Source organism: Culex quinquefasciatus, chromosome 3 (genome assembly GCF_015732765.1).
Source record: "Culex quinquefasciatus strain JHB chromosome 3, VPISU_Cqui_1.0_pri_paternal, whole genome shotgun sequence".
Taxonomy (NCBI): Eukaryota; Metazoa; Arthropoda; class Insecta; order Diptera; family Culicidae; genus Culex; species Culex quinquefasciatus.
The window spans coordinates 35,245,608-35,272,915 of record NC_051863.1 but is presented as its reverse complement, the minus strand read 5'-3'; the positions used below and the strand labels follow the sequence as shown (position 1 = coordinate 35,272,915).

Here is a 27,308-nt window from a genome sequence, read left to right as displayed (position 1 = left end):
ATCGGAGAACTTTTTTTCAAATCATGCTGTTTTCGTGGGGAATGGCTGTATAATTACAATGGATAGCTGCTATCATCTCGATTCCAAAACACTATAATTTTTTGATGTTTGCATGATTTTTCATTCGATTATAGCCAAAGTCTTCCATATAGTCAATATCCCATAAGCTCTGTGCCTCGGTTTTGCCTCCCCCATATGCGATGCTTAAAGGAGGCATGACTGTACACGTTTAGATCACTTTGCGCATCGTTTTCTTCAATCCAGTTTCCATGCAAATTTAAAGGGTGCTGCTCTGTATGTTTTCAAAACCTACATCTTAAAACGAGATTTTCTAATTGTTTTGATGTTCTATGCAATTTGAAGTTTTATGTAATTTGAGTTTATGAAATAAGGTACACTTAAACACGTTTTTTTCACTTTTTAACATAAAATTATTTTTTTATAACTGTAGTTACCTCAACGTTGCATTCAATTTCTGGAAACGAATGACAATCAACCAGTTCACTACGACGGATTGAGCAAAAACTCCGATAATATAAAGTTGAAATCGAAGGTTGCACAACATTGGGGTGACGGCGGTATATATTTTGAACAGTGTCAAAGATATGATCAATCCCATCGAGATGCAGCTCAACAGAAAACTAATTATGTAAAATGTGTGCTTTTTATAGTTAAATTTCGACTTTCTAATTAATGTTAGCTGGAACGAAATGATTATTTTTGTAAAGATCACGCAACCTTTATTTGTTGGTTGAACCTTGGAATCGATTGTTTGCAGATCTTCCAATATTTGTTGAAGCTGTTCGTTTGTTGAATATCCAATAACCATGGCACTTATAAGAACGGTAGCAGGAACAACTCCAAAAACGCGAGTTTTATTTAAAAAGTAATTGAAGTCAGAAGTTTGTCCAATGAAGGGTCCATTGTTGTCTCGAAGAGACTGAGCAACGAGCAAACCGATTACAATGTTGAACGAACAAAAGGTGACATTAAAGGCTCGCTTAAGCAGCGAAGGCCGGTCGGAGAAAATTGGCAGAAAACTATTGAATTTTAGAAACAGTTGCAAGGGACGAGTACAAGAGTAGATGTTGGGCGCTGGAGGAGCCATGATGAACTGACATATTCTTTTAATTTAAATTTCATCAATGTCACCGTTCAACGGGTTTTTCTGCTCATTCTCTATTTATGAACAAGCAGAAAGGTTCCCAGAATTAAGTTTTCACCTATATGTAATGGTTTCTCTAGTTACAATTTCAAAACTTACAGATTCTATGTTGGTTCTGAAATCCCGCATATAGCCTAAGTAGGGCTTTATTTCCTTCTTAAAACCTAAAAAGTCACTTGGGTTGTGCAATTCGTCGTTATCGTGCCAACTTGTCGCACGTGCATTTTGGGCCAAATTGAGGTTAGAACGTGAGATATATAATAAAACCCGTAAAAACTCTGTGCATTGTTGTCACTCTTCATATGGAAAAAGTTTCAGTCTTGTCATGCTATCTTGACAAAGCTTGAAAATTTATTTAGGTGTGACAATTGGCCAAAGGAATTTCAGGGCAGAACGCGTTTGACACAAGTACAAATCTGACCACTGTTAACATTTGTAATTATAACTCGAGACTCCGTCAACCAAAAGGGGGGGGGGGGGGGTTGTATTCAGCGATTGTCCACACTCCATACAAAAAAAGATTTATTTTGTATGAGAACTGTTTATGGATGGTCCCTAAACAATGCACATTATGGTCAACCAAACAAAACGTGTTTTTGTTGATAACATTGCGTGCTCTTATTTTGTTTATTCAAGGCCAAAAATTAAAAGGTTTTTTTTTTCTCGGATCGTAAAAAAGCGATATGTGACAAGATAGCACAAACTATCTTCAACCGATGAAAAAAGAAATGTGAGCAATTCTCTACCAAAACCGGAAATGGATTTTATTTGTATTTTTTGATTTGGCTTAAACTTTGGTCATAGGGAAGGCCCCCAATAAGCTTTTTTGCGTCATTGGTTCACCCATACAAGTCTCCATACAATTTTGGCAGCTGTCCATACAAAAATGGTATGTAAATATTCAAACAGCTGTAACTTTTGAGTGAATTTTCTGATCAATTTGGTGTCTTCGGCAAAGTTGTAGGTATTGTTGAGGATTTTTGAGAAAAAAATAGGTACACGGAAAAAAAAATTTGCAGATTTTTTAACCAACTTTTTTTTTATTAAAACTCAATTTCCCAAAATACGTATTTTTTATTTTCGAGATATTTTGATATGTTTTAGGGGACAAAAATCCGCAACTTTTGAGCTATAGAGAAACATGGTCAAAAAATCTGCCGCCAAGTTATGTTTTTTTGAAAAAATGTGATTTTTGGAAAAAATCGAAATTTCATGCAAAAACAAGTTTTACATTATTTTTTAATGCAAAATTGAATTTGCAATCGAAAAGTACTTTACAGATATTTTGATAAAGGGCTCCGTTTTCAAGATATAGCCACTGAAAGTTTGATTTTAGCGAAATATTTGCAGTCTTTCAATTTTCAAAAATAGCGACCATAAGTGACCATTTCTAAAAATATTTTTTTTAAATTTCAGAAAGTTTGCTATAAAATTGTCTAAGAGACATTGAAGATTGGACCTCTGGTTGCTGAGATACAGCGGCTTAAAGAAAAAGAAACAACCCACCATTTTCTAATGACGATATCTCAGCAACTAATGGTCCGATTTTCAATGTTAATACATTAATTTTTCCGATCTTTTCGAAAAAAATATTTTTTTTGAAAAGATAGAAAAAATTCACGAATGTTTCATATTTCAACATTGAAAATCGGACCATTAATTGCTGAGATATCGTCATTAGAAAATGAGCAATCCGGGGTCCAATCTTCAATGTTTCTTAGACAATTTTATAGCAAATTTTCTGAAATTTTCAAAAAAAATATTTTTAGAACTGGTCACTCATGGTCACTGCAAATATTTCGCTAAAATCAAACATTCGGTGACTATATCTTGAAAACGGAGCCCTTTATCAAAAAATCTGTAAGGTACTTTTCGATTGCAAATTCAATTTTGCATTAAAAAATAATGTAAAACTTGTTTTTGCATGAAACTTCGATTTTTTCCAAAAATCACATTTTTTTCAAAAAATCATAACTCAGCGGCAGATTTTTTGACCATGTTTCTCTATAGCTCAAAAGTTGCGGATTTTTGTCCCCTAAAACATATCAAAAAATCTCGAAAATAAAAAAAAACGTATTTTGGGAAATTGAGTTTTAGTGAAAAAAAAGTTGTTAAAAAATCTGCAAATTTTTTTTCCTTGTACCTATTTTTTCTCAAAAGTCCTCAACAATACCAACAACTTTGCCGAAGATACCAAATTGATCAGATAATTCATTCACTTAAAAGTTACAGCCGTTTTAATATTTACATACCATTTTTGTATGGACAGCTGCCAACATTGTATGGAGACTTGTATGGGTGAACCAATGACGCAAAAAAGCTTATTTGGTCATAGGGAAGGCCCCCACAAAGTTTGAGTCAAATCAAAAAATACAAAAAATAAAAATGGTCGAAATCGGCCGATTTCGTAGAGAGTTGCTCATGTAATGTAGAATAAAAAATATTGTACCTGTGCTTCTCCTAAACTAATACGCTACGTGACGTGACAACATCGTATCACTGGACAGGCACACCAAGACAATTGAATTTTGAGTACGCCACCAAATCGGGCGTCCAATTTTACATAAAAAATTTCAACTTGAATGTTTTGAGTCCTATTGAAAATCAAATTTCAATAGAATTTCAGAATATTGTTGAACAAGAATTTTCATCAGATGAAGTTTTTAATACGGATCTGAATGAAATAAAATCTATTATCAAAAACTAACTTAATCCACCTATGTGGTTGGAGCCTTCCTCACTCATTACCAACAATGGCTGATTTGATGGGGTTGTACACAAATTTCATCTATTTTTTAGATCCGGAATAAAAAAGTACATAAATATCACTTAAGTGACCATATCTCGAGACAGGGTTGCCAGATCTTCAATGTTTTGGACTCGTTGGAAAGGTCTTTCAACTACCTAACCAACGATGGGTCGGATGATGGATCCGGACATAGTTTACATACATTTAAGTGAGATCCGGCTTCCAAAAAGTACATAAATATCACTTAAATGGCCATATCTCGAGACAGGGTTGCCAGATCTTCAATGTTTTGGACTCGTTGGAAAGGTCTTTTGATAACCTAACCAACAATGGGTCGGATGGTGGATCCGGACATAGTTTACATGCATTTAAGTGAGATCCGGCTTCCAAAAAGTACATAAATATCACTTAAATGGCCATATCTCGAGACAGGGTTGCCAGATCTTCAATGTTTTGGACTCGTTGGAAAGGCCTTTTGATAACCTATCCAACGATGGGTCGGATGGTGGATCCGGACATAGTTTACATGCATTTAAGTGAGATCCGGCTTCCAAAAAGTTCATAAATATCACTTAAATGGCCATATCTCGAGACAGGGTTGCCAGATCTTCAATGTTTTGGACTCGTTGGAAAGGCCTTTTGATAACCTATCCAACGATGGGTCGGATGGTGGATCCGGACATAGTTTACATACATTTAAGTGAGATCCGGCTTCCAAAAGGTACATAAATATCACTTAAAAGGCCATATCTCAAGACAGGGTTGCCAGATCTTCAATGTTTTGGACTCGTTGGAAAGGTCTTTTGATAACCTATCCAACGATTTGTCGGATGGTGGATCCGGACATAGTTTACATACATTTAAGTGAGATCCGGCTACAAAAAAGTACATAAATATCACTTAAATGGCCATATCTCGAGACAGGGTTGCCAGATCTTCAATGTTTTGGACTCGTTGGAAAGGCCTTTTGATAACCTATCCAACGATGGGTCGGATGGTGGATCCGGACATAGTTTACATACATTTAAGTGAGATCCGGCTTCCAAAAAGTACATAAATATCACTTAAAAGGCCATATCTCAAGACAGGTTTGCCAGATCTTCAATGTTTTGGACTCGTTGGAAAGGTCTTTTGATAACCTATCCAACGATGGGTCGGATGGTGGATCCGGACATAGTTTACATACATTTAAGTGAGATCCGGCTACAAAAAAGTACATAAATATCACTTAAAAGGCCATATCTCAAGACAGGGTTGCCAGATCTTCAATGTTTTGGACTCGTTGGAAAGGTCTTTTGATAACCTATCTAACGATGGGTCGGATGGTGGATCCGGACATAGTTTACATACATTTAAGTGAGATCCGGCTACAAAAAAGTACATAAATATCACTTAAATGGCCATATCTCGAGACAGGGTTGCCAGATCTTCAATGTTTTGGACTCATTGGAAAGGCCTTTTGATAACCTATCCAACGATGGGTCGGATGGTGGATCCGGACATAGTTTACATACATTTAAGTGAGATCCGGCTACAAAAAAGTACATAAATATCACTTAAATGGCCATATCTCGAGACAGGGTTGCCAGATCTCCAATGTTTTGGACTCGTTGGAAAGGCCTTTTGATAACCTATCCAACGATGGGTCGGATGGTGGATCCGGACACAGTTTACATACATTTAAGTGAGATCCGGCTACAAAAAAGTACATAAATATCACTTAAATGGCCATATCTCGAGACAGGGTTGCCAGATCTTCAATGTTTTGGACTCGTTGGAAAGGCCTTTTGATAACCTATCCAACGATGGGTCGGATGGTGGATCCGGACATAGTTTACATACATTTAAGTGAGATCCGGCTTCCAAAGGTACATAAATATCACTTAAAAGGCCATATCTCAAGACAGGGTTGCCAGATCTTCAATGTTTTGGACTCGTTGGAAAGGTCTTTTGATAACCTATCCAACGATTTGTCGGATGGTGGATCCGGACATAGTTTACATACATTTAAGTGAGATCCGGCTACAAAAAAGTACATAAATATCACTTAAATGGCCATATCTCGAGACAGGGTTGCCAGATCTTCAATGTTTTGGACTCGTTGGAAAGGCCTTTTGATAACCTATCCAACGATGGGTCGGATGGTGGATCCGGACATAGTTTACATACATTTAAGTGAGATCCGGCTTCCAAAAAGTACATAAATATCACTTAAAAGGCCATATCTCAAGACAGGTTTGCCAGATCTTCAATGTTTTGGACTCGTTGGAAAGGTCTTTTGATAACCTATCCAACGATGGGTCGGATGGTGGATCCGGACATAGTTTACATACATTTAAGTGAGATCCGGCTACAAAAAAGTACATAAATATCACTTAAAAGGCCATATCTCAAGACAGGGTTGCCAGATCTTCAATGTTTTGGACTCGTTGGAAAGGTCTTTTGATAACCTATCTAACGATGGGTCGGATGGTGGATCCGGACATAGTTTACATACATTTAAGTGAGATCCGGCTACAAAAAAGTACATAAATATCACTTAAATGGCCATATCTCGAGACAGGGTTGCCAGATCTTCAATGTTTTGGACTCATTGGAAAGGCCTTTTGATAACCTATCCAACGATGGGTCGGATGGTGGATCCGGACATAGTTTACATACATTTAAGTGAGATCCGGCTACAAAAAAGTACATAAATATCACTTAAATGGCCATATCTCGAGACAGGGTTGCCAGATCTCCAATGTTTTGGACTCGTTGGAAAGGCCTTTTGATAACCTATCCAACGATGGGTCGGATGGTGGATCCGGACATAGTTTACATACATTTAAGTGAGATCCGGCTACAAAAAGTACATAAATATCACTTAAAAGGCCATATCTCAAGACAGGGTTGCCAGATCTTCAATGTTTTGGACTCGTTGGAAAGGTCTTTTGATAACCTATCCAACGATGGGTCGGATGGTGGATCCGGACATAGTTTACATACATTTAAGTGAGATCCGGCTACAAAAAAGTACATAAATATCACTTAAATGGCCATATCTCGAGACAGGGTTGCCAGATCTTCAATGTTTTGGACTCGTTGGAAAGGCCTTTTGATAACCTATCCAACGATGGGTCGGATGGTGGATCCGGACATAGTTTACATACATTTAAGTGAGATCCGGCTACAAAAAAGTACATAAATATCACTTAAGGGGCCATATCTCAAGACAGGGTTGCCAGATCTTCAATGTTTTGGACTCATTGGAAAGGCCTTTTGATAACCTATCCAACGATGGGTCGGATGGTGGATCCGGACATAGTTTACATACATTTAAGTTAGATCCGGCTACAAAAAAGTACATAAATATCACTTAAAAGGCCATATCTCAAGACAGGGTTGCCAGATCTTCAATGTTTTGGACTCGTTGGAAAGGCCTTTTGATAACCTATCCAACGATGGGTCGGATGGTGGATCCGGACATAGTTTACATACATTGAGGTGAGATCCGGCTACAAAAAAGTACATAAATATCACTTAAATGGCCATATCTCGAGACAGGGTTGCCAGATCTTCAATGTTTTGGACTCGTTGGAAAGGTCTTTTGATAACCTATCCAACGATGGGTTGGATGGTGGATCCGGACATAGTTTACATACATTTAAGTGAGATCCGGATATATGTGAAAACACATTTTTATACATAACTTTTGAACTACTTATCGAAACTTCAATCTGTATAAAACTCGATCTATGGGACCCTAAACCAAGTCGAATGCAACAAGTTCGGGTCAAATCGGTTCAGCCAGTGCTGAGAAACATGAGCTAGTTTGTTGGTCACATACATACATACACACACACATACACACACACATACACACACACATACACACAGACATTTGTTCAGTTTTTGATTCTGAGTCGATATGTATACATGAAGGTGGGTCTACGACGTTTTTATACAAAGTTCATTTTTAGAGCAGGATTATAGCCTTACCTCAGTGAGGAAGGCAAAAATTTAAAAATATGAAAGCCCCTGGTGAGGATGGCATTTTTTACATTTTAATTAAAAAATTACCATAAGCAACTTTAAGTTGCTTGGTCAAAATTTTCAACAAATGTTTTGATTTGGCATATTTTCCCAGTAGTTGGAAAAATGCCAAAGTAATTCCGATTTTGAAACCGGATAAAAATCCTGCTGAAGCCTCAAGCTATCGGCCCATTAGTTTGCTTTCATCTATTAGTAAATTATTCGAAAGAATAATTCTTAATAGAATGATGACGCACATTAATGAAAATTCAATTTTCGCTGATGAGCAGTTTGGATTTCGCCTTGGGCATTCAACTACTCATCAGTTGTTGAGAGTTTCAAATTTAATTCGAAGCAACAAATCTGAGGGCTATTCTACTGGCGCTGCTCTTCTAGACATAGAAAAAGCATTTGACAGTGTTTGGCATAAAGGTTTGATTGCGAAATTGAAAAGGTTTAGTTTTCCGATTTATATCGTGAAAATTATTCAAAATTATTTGACGGATCGTACTCTGCAGGTATGTTATCAGAATAGCAAATCTGATCAACTACCTGTACGTGCTGGCGTCCCTCAAGGAAGCATTTTGGGTCCAATTTTATACAATATTTTTACTTCTGACTTGCCTGATTTGCCCCCAGGATGTCAGAAATCACTTTTTGCTGATGACACAAGCATCTCCGCCAAAGGCAGAAGCCTTCGTGTCATCACAAGAAGATTACAAAAAAGCTTGGATATTTTCAATTCTTATTTGAAAGAATGGGAAATTACTCCAAATGCTGCAAAAACTCAACTTATTATTTTCCCTCACAAACCAAGGGCTGATTTTCTTAAACCAAAAGTCATCACATTATAAAGATGAATGAGGTAAATTTAAAGTGGGAGGATCAAGTGAAATATCTTGGACTTGGTTTTGACAAAAACCTTACTTACAAGGATCACATTGAAAGTATCCAGGTTAAATGTAACAAATATATTAAATGTTTGTATCCACTTATAAACAGGAATTCTAGACTTTGTCTCAAGAATAAACTGTTAATTTATAAACAAATTTTCAGACCTGCCATGCTTTATGCTGTGCCGATCTGGACAAGCTGTTGCTTAACCAGGAAGAAAAACTTCAGAGGATTCAGAACAAAATTCTGAAAATGATTCTGAAACTTCCTCCTGGTTCAGCACCAGTGAACTTCATCAATTAGCCGAAGTTGACACTTTGGATGTTATGTCCAATAAGATAATTGATGCATTTCGACAAAAATCATTGCAGTCTTCAGCTGCATTGATTCGCTCTTTATATAGTTTATAAGTTAGTTTTAAGGTATCCCTTTTCCCTTTTGTACATGTAGGACCTCCTACATTTGAAATCACTGAATAGCGAAAGCTACAATATTTCATGAATAAATGAAAGTTGCTAGTATTTAAAATTGAGGTGAAAAGTCATCGTTTGTGATTGGACACTCAATAATATTTTAACTGAATGAATGTACATGGAAAAGAAATTTGAATAAATATAAATAAAAAAAAAAAAAAAAATTTACATTAAAGTCCCTTTGACGCCAAATTTCTATCTAATCACCGTTTCAAGTAGCAAATTATTGAAAAACATGTCTTTTTCGCATGCTTAAAAATGGAAGGGGTCGTACCACCCCTCCGTCAAGAGATATAAAAAAACGGACCACGGGTATGTGATCAGGGACAAAAGTCACTCCTTAGGACAAAGTTTCACGCAAATGGAAGAGGGACTGGGGCAACCTTTCCCGATTTCGTGTGAGTTGGCAGAGAATTACCCATAAAGAATATTAGGCCCTTTTTAGAAAGTTAGGCATGATACAAAGCTTGCAAAATATGTTTGCGAAGAGATCAGAAATTTTCACAAAAGTTCTATATGTAAACATTGAAAAATAAACCATTAGTTGCTGAGGTATTGGCATCAGAAAATGGGAGGCTGTTCAAAAACTTGAATTTTCTTCTTTCGTTTGTCAGTACTTTTGTATAGTTTTAAAGTAGCTGGGGTTGTGTCCTATTAAACATATTTAAAAAAATCTTTATAATTGAATTCTGGCATTTGCTAAAATACGAAATCTGCTGATTTCGTAGAGAGTCATGTTTGGAGGTCATGTTTGGAGAAAAAGTGTATTGCTCAACGCCGCCGAATGAGCATGTGTTTGAAAATTGATCAATTTAACAAAAATGTATTGTTTAACATTGAGAATCAAAACCAAATGAGGGTTCGTTACGTTACACTTTCTAATGACTTAACCTTTAAGAGACTGTTTTTAAAAAAAACGGCAACCAAATCATCAAAGTAATTTTAAATCTGAAAAAAATAAACGGTACACACCAACCTAAGCTTTTGCAGCGAGACTTCTGTTACTTACATTTTAGTATTTTGAAAACTATGAGAACATTTGAAGTTAATCTGAATTGATCCACTAATGTACTGTATACAAAATTATTTACAACAAAGTATGACTATATTAATAGTCACACAATTTTGGAATTAGAAGACAACAACATGCTCCAATGCTAGGCACCCTTGAATATTCAATATAATTTTGTTTTCAATTTTTTGTTTTACATCTTTTTTTATAACATGGTGTCGATCCTAATCCCAAAATAAAATTCCCTGACTTTTCCCTGACCTCTCCAGACCACCAATTTTTTTTTATTTTCTATTTTTTACTAACATATTGTTTGGAGCGTTTTTATGGTTTCATGCATTTTCCTTTTTGAATATTGCAAATTTAAGATATTGAAAAAAATCAACGACTTTTTTATTTTGATTTTTTTAACCATGAATTCTGCAAAAACTTGAAAACTTTATTTTATTTTGTCAATCATTTTTTTTCTAATCGAACATCCAAAATGAGCAACCATAAAATCTAGAGTTTCTTTGTTTTTTTTTTTTTTTTGAATGGGTCCTATAAACATATGAAACACAATAGCTTAGGGGCCTTAAAAAATTGAAATAATTAATAATTTCAATTGTTGCAAATTTAAAATTGCGATTAGTTAGTTTCACTTCATTTCCTAAAGAAAATTTAAAGTTTAAAGTTTTCAAAAAAACAATTGAAAGTTTGAATTAAAGTAAGAAGTCATGTTTAATTTTAAAATTGTTGCCTTTTGCGAAATGTTCAAACGAATTAGGCCGATGCCATTTTTGATTGTGTTTTTATAAAAAAAACTAAAGGTTTTGGAGACAAAAACTTAAAAAAAATATGTAATTTTGTAGAACCTTAAGAAAGATTAAAACAAAACTGAAAAACTAAGAAAATGTACAATAAAATGAAATTTTTTAAAGTAAATTTTTACGGTTTTAAAAAAGATCTAGATCTTTTTCAACAAGGATTGTATTTTAACACTCAAACGCTCGGGTAGTCATTTGACTCCTATTTTTTTTCTTAAAAATTTCATAACTTTTGATAGAATTGACCAATTTGGATGCTTCCGAGTGCAAAAGATCCAGATTTGTCTATATTTTCAACTGTCAGACGGAGGACAAATGTGGTCCATTTTTACCGGAGATATTCCGGATTCTGTTGGGGTACCTCGGCCCTCCTAAATGGATATTTGGCCAATATAATAAAAACTTTTCAACAGAATAAAATCGGAAATGATGCAAAACTTCAAGGAATCATCCTAAAACATCATCCTGCATAGATACATGACATGCTGAAGACCTTCGGGCACCGGAAAAGGTTCTATCCGGAAACGGTTCACTGAGCTGATGTCAATTGTTGCCCAACTGGAACCGGCTCCGCTGCCCCGTAGGACTTAACCATGTCAATTATTTTTGCAGGATGATGTATTAGGATGATGCCTTGTAGTTTTGCATCATTTCCGAAATTTTGCTGTTGAAAAGTTTTTATTATATTGGCCAAATACCCTATAGGAGGGCCGAGGCCAACAGAATCCGGAATATCTCCGGTAAATGGACCACATTTGTCCCCCATCTGACAGTTCAAAATATAGACAAATCTGGATCTTTTGCAACCGAAAGCATCCAAATTGGTCAATTCTATCAAAAGTTATGGGATTTCTAAAAAAAAAATAGGGGTCAAATGACTACCCGAGCGTTTGAGTGTTAAGTAAACGGTTTTCTGGAAAACATCTTCTTAAAAAATAAAAAAAAATTTTTTTTGCTGTAAAATAAAAAAAATGGTTTCTACCTTGACCAGAACCTATAGACGATCATTCACACGATCAATACATTTTATAAAAATTAAAACAAAATACAACCTACTCGAGCTTTTCAAAAAGTCATTGTTTATCAAACTTAGATATTTGGGTATTTTGGAATAGATTCCAAATTTAAGCTCGATCTGACCACGGGAACTCCTTCTTGTAACCCCTTGAATGTTGTTTGGGGAAAATATGTGAAATGTGTAGTTGTACAATCCCTATGAAATTAAGGATGTTGGAAACAACTTTTCCGAAGATACCATATTTTATAAATTCTTGAACTCTCAAATTCCTTTATTCAGAATTGTTACGGAGAAATCGAAAAAAAATCCACGCCATCCCAAAACCCAATCCGCGCAAAATCCGCGTCATTTTAAGAAAAATAATTTTGCGACAAACATACAAAAGAGTTTCATAATAAATTTAATTTTGTAATCTCAGAACGCAGAATCTTGAAACGCTGAAAATGTATTTTTGCTAGAATTAGATAAGCTAGAGGAAAAAGCCAAAACAAACATTTTGACAAAAAACTCAAAACATTTAGAAATTTAGATCTAAAAACTCAATGAAATCATTATAAAAAATAATAAAATTTAAAAATTGTAATAAATTTTAAATTTAAGATACAGTTCATACTCGATGGTCTTACCAAAGCGTTACTTAGAAAAATCGAAGCAAATTTTCCTACATCTTCTTCTCAAAATTTCTCTAACGGAAAAAAAAACTCCAAAAACACTTCAAATTTTATCAGGTTTTCAGGAATTTAAGAATTTAAGAAGTTAAGAATTTAGGAATTTAAGAATTTAGGAATTTAAGAATTAAGGAATTTAAGAATTTAAAAAAAATATTTTTTTTTGTTCTCTTGATTGGTTTTATTTTATTTTTTATTTTTAAATATTGATATCTTTGATTTTTGTTTTCTGGTTTTTTGAATTTTTGATTTAAAAATTTCGGATCTTTTAATTTCTTTTTTAATATGAATTAAATTTTTTTGGGTTTTTTAATACTATTTTTCCTAATTTTATTTCCTAATTTCTGAATAATCCAATTTTGAATGTTGGAGCTGTATTTTTTGAATGTTTTGATTTTTTTTTATTTTTCTTCAAGAATGTTCAAATAAAAAAAAAAATTCTACTGGTTGAATCCCATCTAAAATTCAAAGGCGGAGAAGCTTCTGTTACGTCCAATCAAGCTCATATTTGGGATAGAAGCACAGTACACCCACTGGAACATGCCCAATAATATTTTTTGTTACATCCAAATGTCTGTATCTTCAGGAAAAGTTTGAAATATGATTAAGATTCACAAGATTAAAATTGAATTGTTCCATAATAAAAGAACAATAAATAAGGATAAAAACCATTGCTCAAAACTTAAAAAAAAATAAAAATTCTGAGTCAGTATGATTAAAAATGAGTTAAATGTAGTCCGTAACAACCCTGTTTTTCCATAAATTTTAGTTTTATTTCTTTAGTTCTTGAATTTATTTTTTTGATTTTTAATTCGATTTTACCACCACTATTTTGCTTAAATTTTAGATCACACAAAATTAGACTACCTTGGATCATTTTTAAATCATAGTTCAGTTTAATTTTGAGAAAAATTAGATATCGGAAACTAAAGAGAAATTTTGGAAAAATTTCTAGCCTTAAAATTTTTTTAGAATTTTAGAATAAGAATTTTAAAAAATTAACAAATTTGTAATTTTCAGTTGAACGGAAAAAAAATTCGGGACCGTGGTGTAGGGGTAAGCGTGATTGCCTCTCACCCAGTCGGCCTGGGTTCGATCCCAGAAGGTCCCGGTGGCAAATTTTGAGACGAGATTTGTCTGATCACGCCTTCCGTCGGACGGGAAGTAAATGTTGGCCCCGGACTATCCTTAAAAGGTTAGGTCGTTAGCTCAGTCCAGGTGTAGGAGTCGTCTCCCTTGGTCCTGTCCTGGTGGAGTCGCTGGTAGGCAGTTGGACTCACAATCCAAAGGTCGTCAGTTCGAATCCCGGGGTGGATGGAAACTAAGGTGTAAAAAGAGGTTTGCAATTGCCTCAGCAATCAAGCCTTCGGACACCTAGTTTCGAGTAGGAATCTCGCAATCGAGAACGCCAAGGCAATGCTGTAGAGCGAATAATTTGATTTTTTTTTAGTTGAACGGAAATCCAAATTATTTGATTTCTAAACCTAAACATATTGCAAACAAGCTACGCGCTTTTCATCGTGACCCTTTTCTTAAGCATTTTTATATGGAGTTCTGCGTTCCTTCTGGACTGACCAATATAAAAAATTTAATATTATTAATGTTGCAAAGTTTGGCCTGGAAGACATTCAAATACATCATCAAGGGCGTATTTTCAAAAAGAAATGAAATTTTGTAGTAATATTTTTAAGATCATCGAAATTCCCTGACACAGCTTTAAATTCCCTGACTTTCCCTGACTTTTCCAGGTCAAATAAAATTCCCTGACAATTCCCGGTTTTCCCTGACTTTTCCAGAAATCGACACCATGTATAAATATTATATGATTACAGGTTTAATATATTACAAAAATCAATCTTGTTTTCAAAAAATGAAAGATATTACCTAAAGGCTTTATTAAGCCGCTGGAACCGAGCCCATACGAGCCACATGACTGCGATTGATTCGGTACTACTTGCCACGAAGTACAGACCATAGCGTACTTCACAAAACACTTTAACTAAGGTCCAGTCTACAAACCAGTTGTACGTAATGGAGAGCGTGGTTGTAACCGCCAGCAAGCAGCACAGGAATCCTGAAATTTGCACAAAATGGCAAAGGTAGAGGAGCTGGCCTGACCCATCATTTTCAACTAAAATGTATACGAAATGGTTTTGTTGAAACAATTTTGGTGCACATTAAGTAATATTTACCTTTGAGTCAACGCAGTGCAGCTCACCAATGATGTAATGCACTTTTTTCGATAAGCAAAACCCTATTATCATTGACACAGCTGGTTCGCAAAAAAGCAACATTTTCATTAAATAACTGTTTTGAATTTTATGTTGCAGATTGGAATCAAGGAACTGAGGATATTGGGTAGCGAGGTATGTTACAGCAGTAAAAAAAGATAAATTCAAAACCAGGTATGACCAGTTTAGAATGTTTTTCCACAACACAGGCCTTTCATTCCAGAAAATTGGAATGGATCCATTTAACTTAAGATACCACTCTAGTGAACGAAAGCTGTTATAAACACTTGAGACCGGTCCTGAGAACATTTTTAACAAAATGGGGCTGTGTCATTTGAATTTTAGTTACATATACTCAATTCATGAATTAATAGTTTGAACTTGTGAATTATGAGCTTAAAGTGAGTGCTTCGTGACAAGACAAGTTGGTGCAATTTAATTCAGTACCTCACGGCTCGACACAGTCGGTTGAAGCGAATCCAAACGAGCCAGAGTATGGCCAGGACTTTGGCGGCGAGTGCCACCATGTAGATGTTGTACCGGAGGGCACAGATGGTGCTGACCACCGGAACAGGAAACACGTAACAATGCACCAGAATCATCAGACACTGTAAAATTGCATGCAAACTGGTGCAAGCGACGATGGTTCGCCGTTGCTCGCGGTAGTTGATGTAGTTGATGGAAATGGAACTGATCTAGAAATTAGAAATCTAGTTTTGGAAAGGTTTTTTCTTATCAATATCGCCTCCAACCTCCCAGTCGATTTGATGCAGTTTGTGGAAGATTTTCTTCACTCGTCGTGCCATAACGAAAGCCAGCACGACCCCGGTTTGGGGTGTAACGTACGTTACCACTTCATTGATGATGATTTTCCGCGCAAAGTTGGTCCCGTCAATGTGGTGCTCTCTTTCGAGCTTCAAACCAACGTGTGACACTAGTAAGCAAATCACGACATTCACCACCAGATTTGTCCAGTTTATTATTCGTTGGCGGGTGCTGTGCCTTTCGGCATGCCAAAATATGGGCAAAAATCCGGTCAATTTTAGAAACAGCTCCAATGGATGGAAGCACTCGTAAACGCTTGAGACTACGCGAATACTCATGGTGAACTAATTGATGTGACTCTGGTTGCACTGTGTTTTAAATTGACAGGTTGTTGCTGTGCAACAATGTGTTTGCTGCTTCAATATTGATAAGGTTTAACATTTAATTTAACCATATCAAGTGAACCATAATCTGCGATGTGACCCTTGATGACCTTTTGGGAATTCTTGTTGAAGTTCTTATTAGAGTTGGAAAATTGTAGGTTTAAAATTATGCAACTTAGCGGAGTTCCTAAACCAGATAGTTGGTCCGTAAATGTAAATGTAGTTAGTCGGTCCTGGCCATAATTGTTGTTAGGCCGTTAAGTCATTCCAGGTGCGGGACTCGTCTCCCTGCTATAAAGACAAACAACACACCAAACCAAGCCTGCTCCGGTAGACTCGCAATCCAAAGGTCATCAGTTCAAACCTTACGATGGACGGTTCCTTGGAGTAGAAAGAGATTTGGGTACCCTCCCCATTCAAACCTATAAACTCCGAAGTTCGAGCAGAAATTTTCAATAAAAACCACAAAAGACTTGGAGGTCGTTATAATGATGATAGTTTGATTTGTTAGACCCTAAAAACTGGTTAAAATTCAATACTTGCTGTAAGAATGATATTATTCCATTCTTTTTAGTCAATTATTGTATCAGATACGAAAAAATGCTAAGTTTAACGATCTACTGTTAATTTCTTTTTCAAAATAACTAATTTTAAACGAGTTCAGAGGTTAATTTCAGCATTTTTTTACATTTTAATTCTATATAATTTCGCATTAAAAAATTATTTTCAATTTTTTTTTCATTTGGAAGAATTAAACATTAACTATATAAAAAAAAGTTATTCTGCATCATGAGTTTTTCCAATTTTTAATATTGAACAATATAAATCGATCCAATATTTTTCAAGATTCCGCGACATGAAAAATCAGGGCTTATTAGATGACGCTTAGAAAAAGTATGTTAAGTACTTTCAAATGGCAAAAATAACATTACAAAAAATTGGTAACGCATAGAATCAATTTAAATTAAAAAAATAGAACAAATTCATTTTCCATTGCAAATTCGATTTTTACCCTAACAACAATATTTGAAACTATGTTTCACAATATTTTATTTGTTTTATAAATCATCTTTACTTCAATCTTTATCATATCACTGGTAGCAGATTTTGTACCATCCTTAACTTAAGCGTAAAGATGTTTTTTAAGTTCTGTTAGTAATTTCAATGAATATTCCTAATATTCAGCAATTCCAGTCAAAAAAAGTATTTTTTAAGGTACTTTTTTCTTGACCCTCTCCGATTTCAATGAAACTTTGTAGACATGTTATCCTAGGCATATATAAGACATTTTTGTGTATATGGAGCCAGTTTCACTCGATAAAGACATTTGAGAAGGGTTTTAAATATTTTTGTATGTAGTAATTTAAATATTGCTGTATCTTGAAGCCGTTGCATCGTATCAAAAAGTGATCAGAGACAAAGAATACTATAAAAGAATAAAATACTCCACTTGTACATGATTTTTAGATTTTTAAGCAATTTTTTTTCGTCCAAAATTGTTGTGAAAATTGCCTAAGATGTTACAAAAAGACTCACGGAAAATGGAGCAACTCACCTAAAAAATACAAAAATTCAATACTGAAACTGTTTTTTTTTCAAAAGTGCTCTAAACATCAAATTATTCAAAAACCGAATACGAGGGTCGATTTTCCAGACAATTTTACATAAAAGTCTCCATAATGATCATTGTCTTTACTCCAATTATTGTGAAGTAACAGCGGTTTTAAAAATAAAAATGCTGAAAGAATAGGTTTTTTTATGGTTTCTGTCAATTTCTATAAGACACACTTAATTTTTCAGTCTCGAAAATATTTTTTACGGAAAGCTCATCTTATTTCCCATAAGATTGTCTTTGACCACATTTCAATTGGATGTATGGGCTTACAGATATAAGCTAATTACATTGCTCATAACTGAAAACATAATATTTTTTCAGTGTAGTATAGTAACCTGGATAGTAAATTAGCTTAAATCATTAAAAAACGAGTTATTTTGAAAAGTGGTCGGAGACAGTCTTACACCTAAAATTCAGAATCGAGATAATCGTTCTCTCAAAATTTATTGAGGGCTCAGTGCCAAAACCGATAGAATAATGGTACCAACTCACACCATCATAACAAATGAGTTCATTCGTTAGTTGAATCAATAAATCTCCAACAAGTGTCATACATCGACTTCTGACTTCTCCATGGTCACAAAGCTGTGGTGGCCGAGGCAGCTAAGTCATTGGATTGGTTTGTCAAAGGTCTCTGGTTCGATTCCCGTTGTCGACACTTTTGGTTTTTTGTTTGACGGATGAACTTTTTTTGCAAATGAACCTCGAGAGAATAGTTCTATCGCCCATCTCGAGCTGTGTTCTCTGCGTCCGTGAATGGTACCACTATTCTCTCGACTCGAGACCATCATTCTCTCGTACTAGCGCTGCCAGTTTTGGGTGTATGGGAAATAAGACGAGCTTTCCGTTAAAAATATTTTGAGACTGAAAAATTAAGTCTGTAATATAGAAATGGCCAAAAACCATCAAAAAACCTATTTTTTCAACATTTTTATTTTTAAAACTCTTGTAACTTCACAAGGTTTGGACATAGGACAATGGTCAATATGGAGACTTTTATGTAAAATTATCTGGAAAATCGAATATCGTGTCTGGTTTTTGAAAATTTTGATGTTTTGAGTACTTTTGAAAAAAAAAAAACAGTTTCAGCAAATGTTTTTTGCATGTTTTTAAGTGAATTGCTCTCTCCTGCATTTTTCGTGAGTCTTTTTGGCTATTTTCCCAAAAAATTTGAACGAAAAATATCGTGGGCTCACCTTTAAATATGACTTTTAAACTTAAAAATCAGAGAATCTCATAAAAGTGATGTGTTTTTGTCTTTCAGTGTGTATTTTCGGAAAGCCCGTCAAATTTCCTACAAGTTTGTTTTCGACCACTTTTTTGATACTATGCAACGGCTTCGATACACAGCAATATTTAAATCATGAAATACAATTTTTTTAAACACTTACGTCCTTCTCAAATGTAATTATCAAGTGAAACTAGCTCCATATACACAAAAAAGGCTTAGATAAGCATAGGATAACATGTCAACAAAGTTTCATTGAAATATGAGAGGGTCGGGTACAACCGATTCCCTATTTGACATGGAATTGCTCTTTTATAAAAAAAATAGAGTAAATTAATATTCGATTGCAAATTTGATTTTTAATCGCACAACAAGATTTGAAACTTTGTTTTAAATTATTTTATTTAGCACCAGGCAGCAGATTTTGCGCCATTCTTAACTTAACCGTAAAGATGATTTTTTTAAGTTTGTTAGTAATTTCAATGAATATTTCAGATTTTGCAGTGTTGGTAAAATTTAAGGCCCAAATAAATTTCATGGATTTCACGACTTTCTCGTCATTGCCAAAAACCACTATTTCTAGTAATGTGCATGCTTTAGCGATTGCGATTTCACATCCGGATTTTGTAAACACTTACTTCGAAATTTTCTGACATCGTATTGTCTAAACAGAAATGAAAATTGTTACCTGAACACAGTGCCCAGCTTGGTGAATCGAATCCAAACGAGCCACAGCACCGCAAGACATTCCGCACAAAAAACAACCATGTACAGTTCGTAGCGAATCGTTAGAACAATCGACAGTAAACTAGCAGGATTTGCCAAAAAATGCAGCGTTATTATGACCAAATAAATGCAGGTGTGGATCGTCGTGTAGGAGACTATGACTAGTTTGTGTCGCCGGTGATTTGTGTAGTTTGTGGAAAGATAGTTCATCTGAAAGTAGTAGGATATCGTTAGGTGTATTATTTTTTTTAAATGAATTATTTAAACTTGCCTTATAGTCAATTCGGTACAGTTTGTGAAAAATCTGCTTGATTTTTCCGGAGAAAACGAACCCTAGCACGATCAGCACCAGTGGCGTGACGTAGGCGACAAGCTCGTAGATGACGGTTTTGCGTGCAAAATTTCCATTGTTTAAGCGATACTTGCGTTGAGGATCCAACGCGTAGTACGTCACCCAGAAACAGCTCATGGTATTGAGGGCCAAGCCAGCCCAATTGAGCAACCTTTGGACGAGCTGACACCGGTGGTCATGCCAAAAGATGGGTAGAAATCCGAACAGTTTTAGAACTACTTCCAGTGGCCGGAAGCTGCCGTAAACGCTACTACCCACTTGAAGGCTCATGACGGACTGCGTGCGTGACGAGTGCGGGGAGTTTTTGCAATGATACCGCAGGGTATTTGCTAATGCAATATTGATTGAGGTGAAAGGTGCAATTAGTTGAAAGGTGCAATTAGTTGAAAGGCAGACAACATTTAACAACACTTAAGGGTATTGAGGGATAAATTATTGTTTAACGGTGTGCGGTAACCAACCAAGAGGAATGCTCTCTCACACTGATGGTGAAACGGTCGAGAGCATTTTAATCTCATGTTCACGTTAGAAATGTATTCCCGACGATGGGAATCGATCCCATGATTATTGATTTGTACCGGTAGGACAAGCAAGTCCTTAAGGTACTGTTGAAGCAAAAATCCAGCCTACCTTAACACATTGTTCAATTCTGCAAAACGCACCCAAACGAGCCAGATGGTGATGCATATCGCATTGCACTGTGCCAATACGCATATCTCGTACCGTATGTTGCAGACAACGACCCCGAGTGGTTGCACGTTTTTGTAGAAGTAAATCGAAACCGCCGAACAAGAGCAAACCACGTAGATGCTGATGAAACGAACAATCAGTATGCGAAGCCGTTCATGATCCACCATGCATCGACAGACTGTTCTGAGCTAGAACATGAAAATCGGTAAAATGGCATACAACGACATTTTTAAAACTGCTACCTCGTAATCAACCTGATTCATCAAACTGAAGATCTTCCGAAAGCGAGCTGCCACACAGAATCCCGCGATCGTTATAACGATTGGAATGCAGTAGTTCAGCGCTTTGCGGATCAACCCACGGCGGAAAAAGTTGGGATCGTTTGCGGAAACTTTCTGCAGCATGCAGTTGGAAACAAATACGCAAGCGGCGAGATTCACGCCCAGTACGGTCCAGTTGAGCAGTCGCTGAACGATGGTGGTATTGCTCCGCCAGAAGAGCGGAAGCAATCCGGTGAACTTGAGGTAAAGCTCCATCGGACGAAAGCTGTCGTAGATGGTGAGTGCCATTTGAGATGCAGCTCAGTACTGCGAGGTCGATGCTACTCTAGATGATTGCCACTCATGTTTTTACAGACTAAACAGTCATGAATTATGCAGGAAATCGGAAACTTAATCAACGGACAGACAGGGTTGCCAGCTCTTTCAGAAATTCGACGCCGTCGTCGTGCTAACTTGTCGTACGTGCAATTTCGGCCAAATTGAGTTTGACTTCATAGTTCACCAAAATTCGATTTCAATTCTGAGATATTCAAAAAAAAAAAAATTAAAAAACTCCTTGCATTTTTGTCACTGTTCATGTGAAAGAAGTTTCAATCTTGTCGCGCTACTTGACACAGCCTAAAAATTGATGCAAATGCGACAATTGGTCTAAGGGATTCCAGGTTAGAACGCGTTTGACACAAATACAAGCTCGACTCTTAAACATTTTTGATTATAACTCAGGACCTCGGCAACCAAATTCAACCCAACTTTGGGGCAATGCACAGAATGGCCAGCCAAACAAAACGTGTTTGTTATTGTTTACATTGCGTGCTCTCGTTTTTGTTTATTCAAGGTCAAACATTAGAACGCGTTTTTCTCGGAACGTCAAAAAGCAACGTACGACACTGACGGGTTCTTCTACACACAAGCCTAATCATAGCTACTGTACCTTAACGTATTGTTCAACTCCCGAAAGCGCGTCCAGACGAGCCAGATGGTGATGCAAAACTGGTCGCACGCCGCCACCAGGCAGATGTCGTATCGAATGTTGCAAACAACGATGGCGATTGGACGGGGAACTACGTACAGGTAAAACAGCGACAATGAAAAGGCAGATATTCCGTAACAGCTGGCGTATAGTACAATCTGTTGACGATGTTTTCGGTGGTCAACAAAGCAGCAGCATGCTCTTTTGAGCTGGAATTGGAAGTACTTTTAGGTGAAAGAGTTACCTTATATGAAACCATTATTGAATACCTCACAATCAACTTCGTGCAGCAAACACAGAACCTTGCGGATGCGATCCGCTACGACGAATCCCGCCACGGTTACCACCGTAGGGTAGCAATAGTTTAAAACTTTGCGGAATTGACTGCGCTGAACAAAGTTAAGATCATTAAACGATGTCCTCTGCGACAGGAATATGAAAGCGGCCACACAATAGGCAAGGTTTACTACCAGGGCGAACCAGTTTACGATCCGTTGAGTTACGGTTAGATGTTTTCTCCAAAAAATGGGGAGTAGTCCGGTGGCCTTCAGGTAAAGCTCCATCGGACGGAAGCTGTCATGGACGGTGAACGCCATGGAGGATCGAGTGGTACTAGAGGTGATTTCCTCTTTAAGTGATTGAACTATATATCATGCTATGTACTGTAATCTGGTAAATTGCTTCAACTGTCTACTTTCACTCCCGTTTGTCATTCAAAAGCAAGCGTAAGTAATTGCTTCTAAAACGTATGCTTTAACTGAATGCATCGTTCAGTTTCTGAAATCAATCAGACCGACCGCACAAAGCACAGCACCAACTTTTGCCCATTTTGATGAAATCTTCTACACTCAAGCCTAATCATAGCTACTGTACCTTAACGTATTGTTCAACTCCCGAAAGCGCGTCCAGACGAGCCAGATGATGATGCAAATCTGGTTGCACACCGCCACCAGGCACATGTCGTATCGAATGTTGCAAACAACGATGGCGATTGGACGGGGAACTACGTACAGGTAAAACAGCGACAATGAAAAGGCAGATATTCCGTAACAGCTGGCGTATAGTACAATCTGTTGACGATGTTTTCGGTGGTCAACAAAGCAGCAGCATGCTCTTTTGAGCTGGAATTGGATGTAATTTTAAGGTTAGGGCAATCATGCATGATACCTTTCGAATACCTCACAGTCAACTTCGTGCAGCAAGCAAAGAACCTTGCGGATGCGATCCGCTACGGCGATTCCCGCCACGGTTACCACAGTCGGGAAGCAGTAGTTTAAAACCTTACGGAACTGACTACGCTGAACAAAGTTCAGTTCGTTATATGACGTTTTCTGTGACAGGAATATGAAGACGGCCACACAATAGGCAAGGTTCAATCCCAGAACGATCCCGTTAACGATGCGCTGAGTGATCGAAAGATTGTCCCGCCAAAACACTGGGAGAAGTCCGGTGACCTTCAAGTAAAGCTCCATCGGACGGAAACTGTCGTGTACGGTGTGCGCCATCGAAAACGGATGAGTATACTAAAGGTAATTGTACTACAACAGCTACAACATGTATGATACGTAATCAAGCAAATTGGTTTGGCAAACTCTCAAACGTTTGTCACTCCCTTGAATGCTTAAGTAATTGGCTTACCTCAAAACATTGTTCAGCTCCCGGAACCTGGACCAGCCCAACCAAATGGTAATGCATATCTGATTGAACATCGCCACAAGGCTAATCTCGTACCGCACGGCACTGAGAATGACTAAGCTGCGCTTCGGAATCTCATAAAAGTATGTCAACGGAACAATGCAGGCCCATATCCCATAACTGCCAGCGAACAGAATGATCCACCTGCGGTGTCGCTGATGGTCCACAAAGCAGCAACACACTCTTCGCAGCTGGAAGAATCGACTCGAGTTATTCACCATTCCTAAAGTCATCATTTTGGAACTCAGACCTCACAGTCCACCTCGTGCAGCATGTCGAATATCCTCCGCGTATGATCCGCCAAAGTGAATCCCACAACGATCACTGCTATTGCGAAGCAATAGCTGATAACCTTGCGGATCAGACTGTTTCGAACAAAGTTAGCATCCGACGGAAGCTGGTTAAGCATGAAAAACGTAACGAATACGCAGGCTACCAAGTTTAGTCCGAACGAGATCCAATTCAGCACTCGTTGGGTTGTGGTCAGATTGCTCCTCCAAAAAAGGGGGACTAATCCAGTAAACTTGAGGTAAATTTCCATCGGACGGAAACTGTCGTAAATCGTTGACGCCATCGAGAATGATCTGATACTGGTTGTCAACTCTACTTTAGAAAACTGCCCCACTAACCAAACGATGTAATCTACCAAATTGCTATCACACATATTGGACATCTGTCATTCTCACGAATGCCTAAGTAATTACATTTCATGATTCACAAACCAGCCTTCTTACCTTAAAACGTCGTTCAGCTTCCGGAATCGAGTCCAACCCAACCAGATGATAATGCAGATCTGATTACACATCGCTACCAACCCAATCTCGTACCGCATGGTACAGAGCACGACTGCGAGCGGTTTCGGCAGCATGTAAAAGTATATCAACGAAACAAAGCAGCAGCATGCCCCGTAACAACTTATGAAGAGTACGATTTGCGTTCGATGTCGCTGATGGTTCACAAAACACCGACCCACCCTGCGCAGCTGAAACAAAAGCGACCATGGTAAACCTCAGCTAAGCTGTCATCCAAAATCTGGGCCATACCTCGCAATCCACCCGATGAATCATGTCAAATATCTTGCGCATACGATTTGCAACTGCAAAGTCCACCGTTGTAACGACAATTGCGTAGCAATAATTGGTTACTTTGCGAATCACACTTCGGCGGACGAAGTTAGCGTCATCCGACGGTAGCTGTTTCAGCATGAAGAACGATACCGCTACACAGGTTGTCAGGTTAAATCCGAACCAGACCCAGTTTAGCACGCGTTCAGTTGTGGTAAGACGACTCCTCCAAAAGATTGGGAGGAGTCCGGTCACCTTGAGGTACATTTCCATTGGACGAAAACAGTCGTACACGGTGGACGTCATCGTGGGTAATGCATTGAACTAATATTTGAACAAAAGAGTTGAAGGATTTCCAACAGTGTGATAACGTATAAGAGTAATCATAATAATTTGTAAACGTCCATCATGGACATAAAAAATAACCCCCCTCAGCAAGTCATACCTCATCGCTCGTCCCAGCGCCACATATCTGGCTCGGATCAGCAGCAGAAACAGCGTCGGCTGCAGCCACAGCTGCGTGTACGTGCAAAAGTACAGATTCTTCACCGCCCGGAACATGACCTGGACGTACACAACGAGTCCACGAGCCTCCATGTACACGTGAAACGTTCCGTAGCAGAATCCGGGCAGAACCAGTGACATCAGCTGCGCCGAGCGGATGAACGCACTCGAATCGGCTATTCCGAACGCGCGTTGACAGCCCAGGTCCAGGATTTCGCGGCTGACGTCTTCCAAGGTTGTGAGCAGTCGCTGCGTCCGAGCTAGGTTGTACCACGCGAAAATCGGAACGACCGAGATCATCACGTACCGGAACACACAGTACACGTCGAGCATTCGCTGGAGCAGAATCGATCCCGTGCACAGCTTGATGACTTCGGACTCGAGGGAAAAGCTCACCAGAAGATACCCGTTTAGAACGATTGACGCAACGATGACGGCTAGGTTCAACAGCTGAAGGCCGACTTGGCGAAGATGCTTGACGTCGGATACCGGTGGATACAGTGCCAAACACTTTAACGGTAGCACCATGTTGCGATAAACTGCAGACATTGATTTATCAGGGGAGCGAAATTTGCAGGTCATTTCGAGAAGGAGCTCTGACGATTACTGACTCGAATTGGCCATCATCACCATTTGTTGCGGAAAATTCACTGTTTATTTGAAAAGGGCCCACCTGCAAACAATGTCTGGCAACTATCCTAGTCAAGAAGATAAACACTGGCTATTCCAAGTGAAAAGTGATACGTTTCGCATAAATATTTACTATTTGCTAGAGGAGTTATTGACCAAAACTCACCTGAACGCGTCGTTGACGGCGCGAAATCGGCACTTCAACAGTAGAACCACCACAATCGGAAGACCCACAACCAACGCGTACCCGAGGGATTGCACCAGGTACGTAAGCAGTCGCGTCGAACTGAACCCGAGCGCGGATTTTGAAATGGCCCTCCGATAGCTAACCAAAACGGCCGCTGTCAACAGGATTAGCACGGCCCAAATCGTCACCGTCAGCCGTCGATGGCAACCGGCGTGGTTAATTGGCACGTTGAGCCATCGCAGGGATTGATCCACCTCGTGCTGCTTGCGAAAGAGTCTTTGCACTTTGGGCCACACGGTGACACTTCGGAGCACCGTGAAGATCTCAATCAGAAACAGAAACACGGTAAACACGTAACATATCACGACGATCAGAGATGAACTTTGCAGATAGGAAAAGTTTTGCATGAAAAAGTTGACGTAAAATGCCCACGAATATCCGGAAGCGGCCACCGCTGCGTACAAACGTTCTCTCCAGCGGTACCGTCGTTTAGTGCGATGGAACGGGCCTGGAGCGAGGCCACAAATCTTCAGCGGGTAGTAAAGTGGACGAAGAGATTCGTAGATGGTGACGACGTTGAACCACAACATTTTGATTCTCGAGGAGGTGTTGGCGTTTCCTTGTCTCAAACGGGACTGAGCCTTGAATTTTGGTAATATCATTTTCAGTTTGTACGGTCTGGAGAAGAACAGCCTGCACCTTTGTTTGGATTGTAATCTGCCGTTGAAATGTATATGAGCAACTCTCTACGAAATCGGCCGATTTCGACCATTTTTATTTTTTGTATTTTTTGATTTGACTCAAACTTTGTGGGGGCCTTCCCTATGACCAAATATGCTATTTTGTGTCATTGGTTCACCCATACAAGTCTCCATACAATTTTGGCAGCTGTCCATACAAAAATGGTATGTAAATATTCAAACAGCTGTAACTTTTGAGTGAATTTTCTGATCAATTTGGTGTCTTCGGCAAAGTTGTAGGTATTGTTGAGGACTATTGAGAAAAAAATAGGTACACGGAAAAAAAAATTGAGGATTTTTTTATCAACTTTTTTGACAAAGGACTTTGTCTTAAAGCTCTATCTGCAGTGTCAATGCAAAATTTTTCGAAAATGTAGCGTTACCGTCGCATGCCCTCGGCGTGACATTCTGTTTCTGTTGCGTGGATGCCGTGCCAACTATTTAAGCT

General features: G+C 37.8%; 1 protein-coding gene across 4 annotated transcripts in view; it reads right to left on the bottom strand.

Annotated features, from left to right (window-relative positions):
- Positions 1-27,308, bottom strand: part of LOC6054226 (gustatory receptor for sugar taste 43a) — a 100,790-nt gene that overhangs the window by 49,326 nt on the left and 24,156 nt on the right. Inside the window, exons 1-2 of one of the 4 annotated variants that reach the window (XM_038264174.1) lie at positions 20,019-20,362; positions 19,710-19,957 (exon numbers count right to left, since the gene is read on the bottom strand). The exons of 2 other annotated variants lie outside the window; for them this stretch is intronic. In XM_038264174.1, the coding sequence (XP_038120102.1) occupies positions 19,710-19,957; positions 20,019-20,216 (446 nt within the window). In that variant the 5' untranslated portion in view covers positions 20,217-20,362. Of the gene's footprint in view, positions 1-19,709; positions 19,958-20,018; positions 20,363-26,099; positions 26,794-27,308 lie in introns of those variants that run through there. One more of the 4 variants, XM_038264167.1, reaches the window with a different exon arrangement.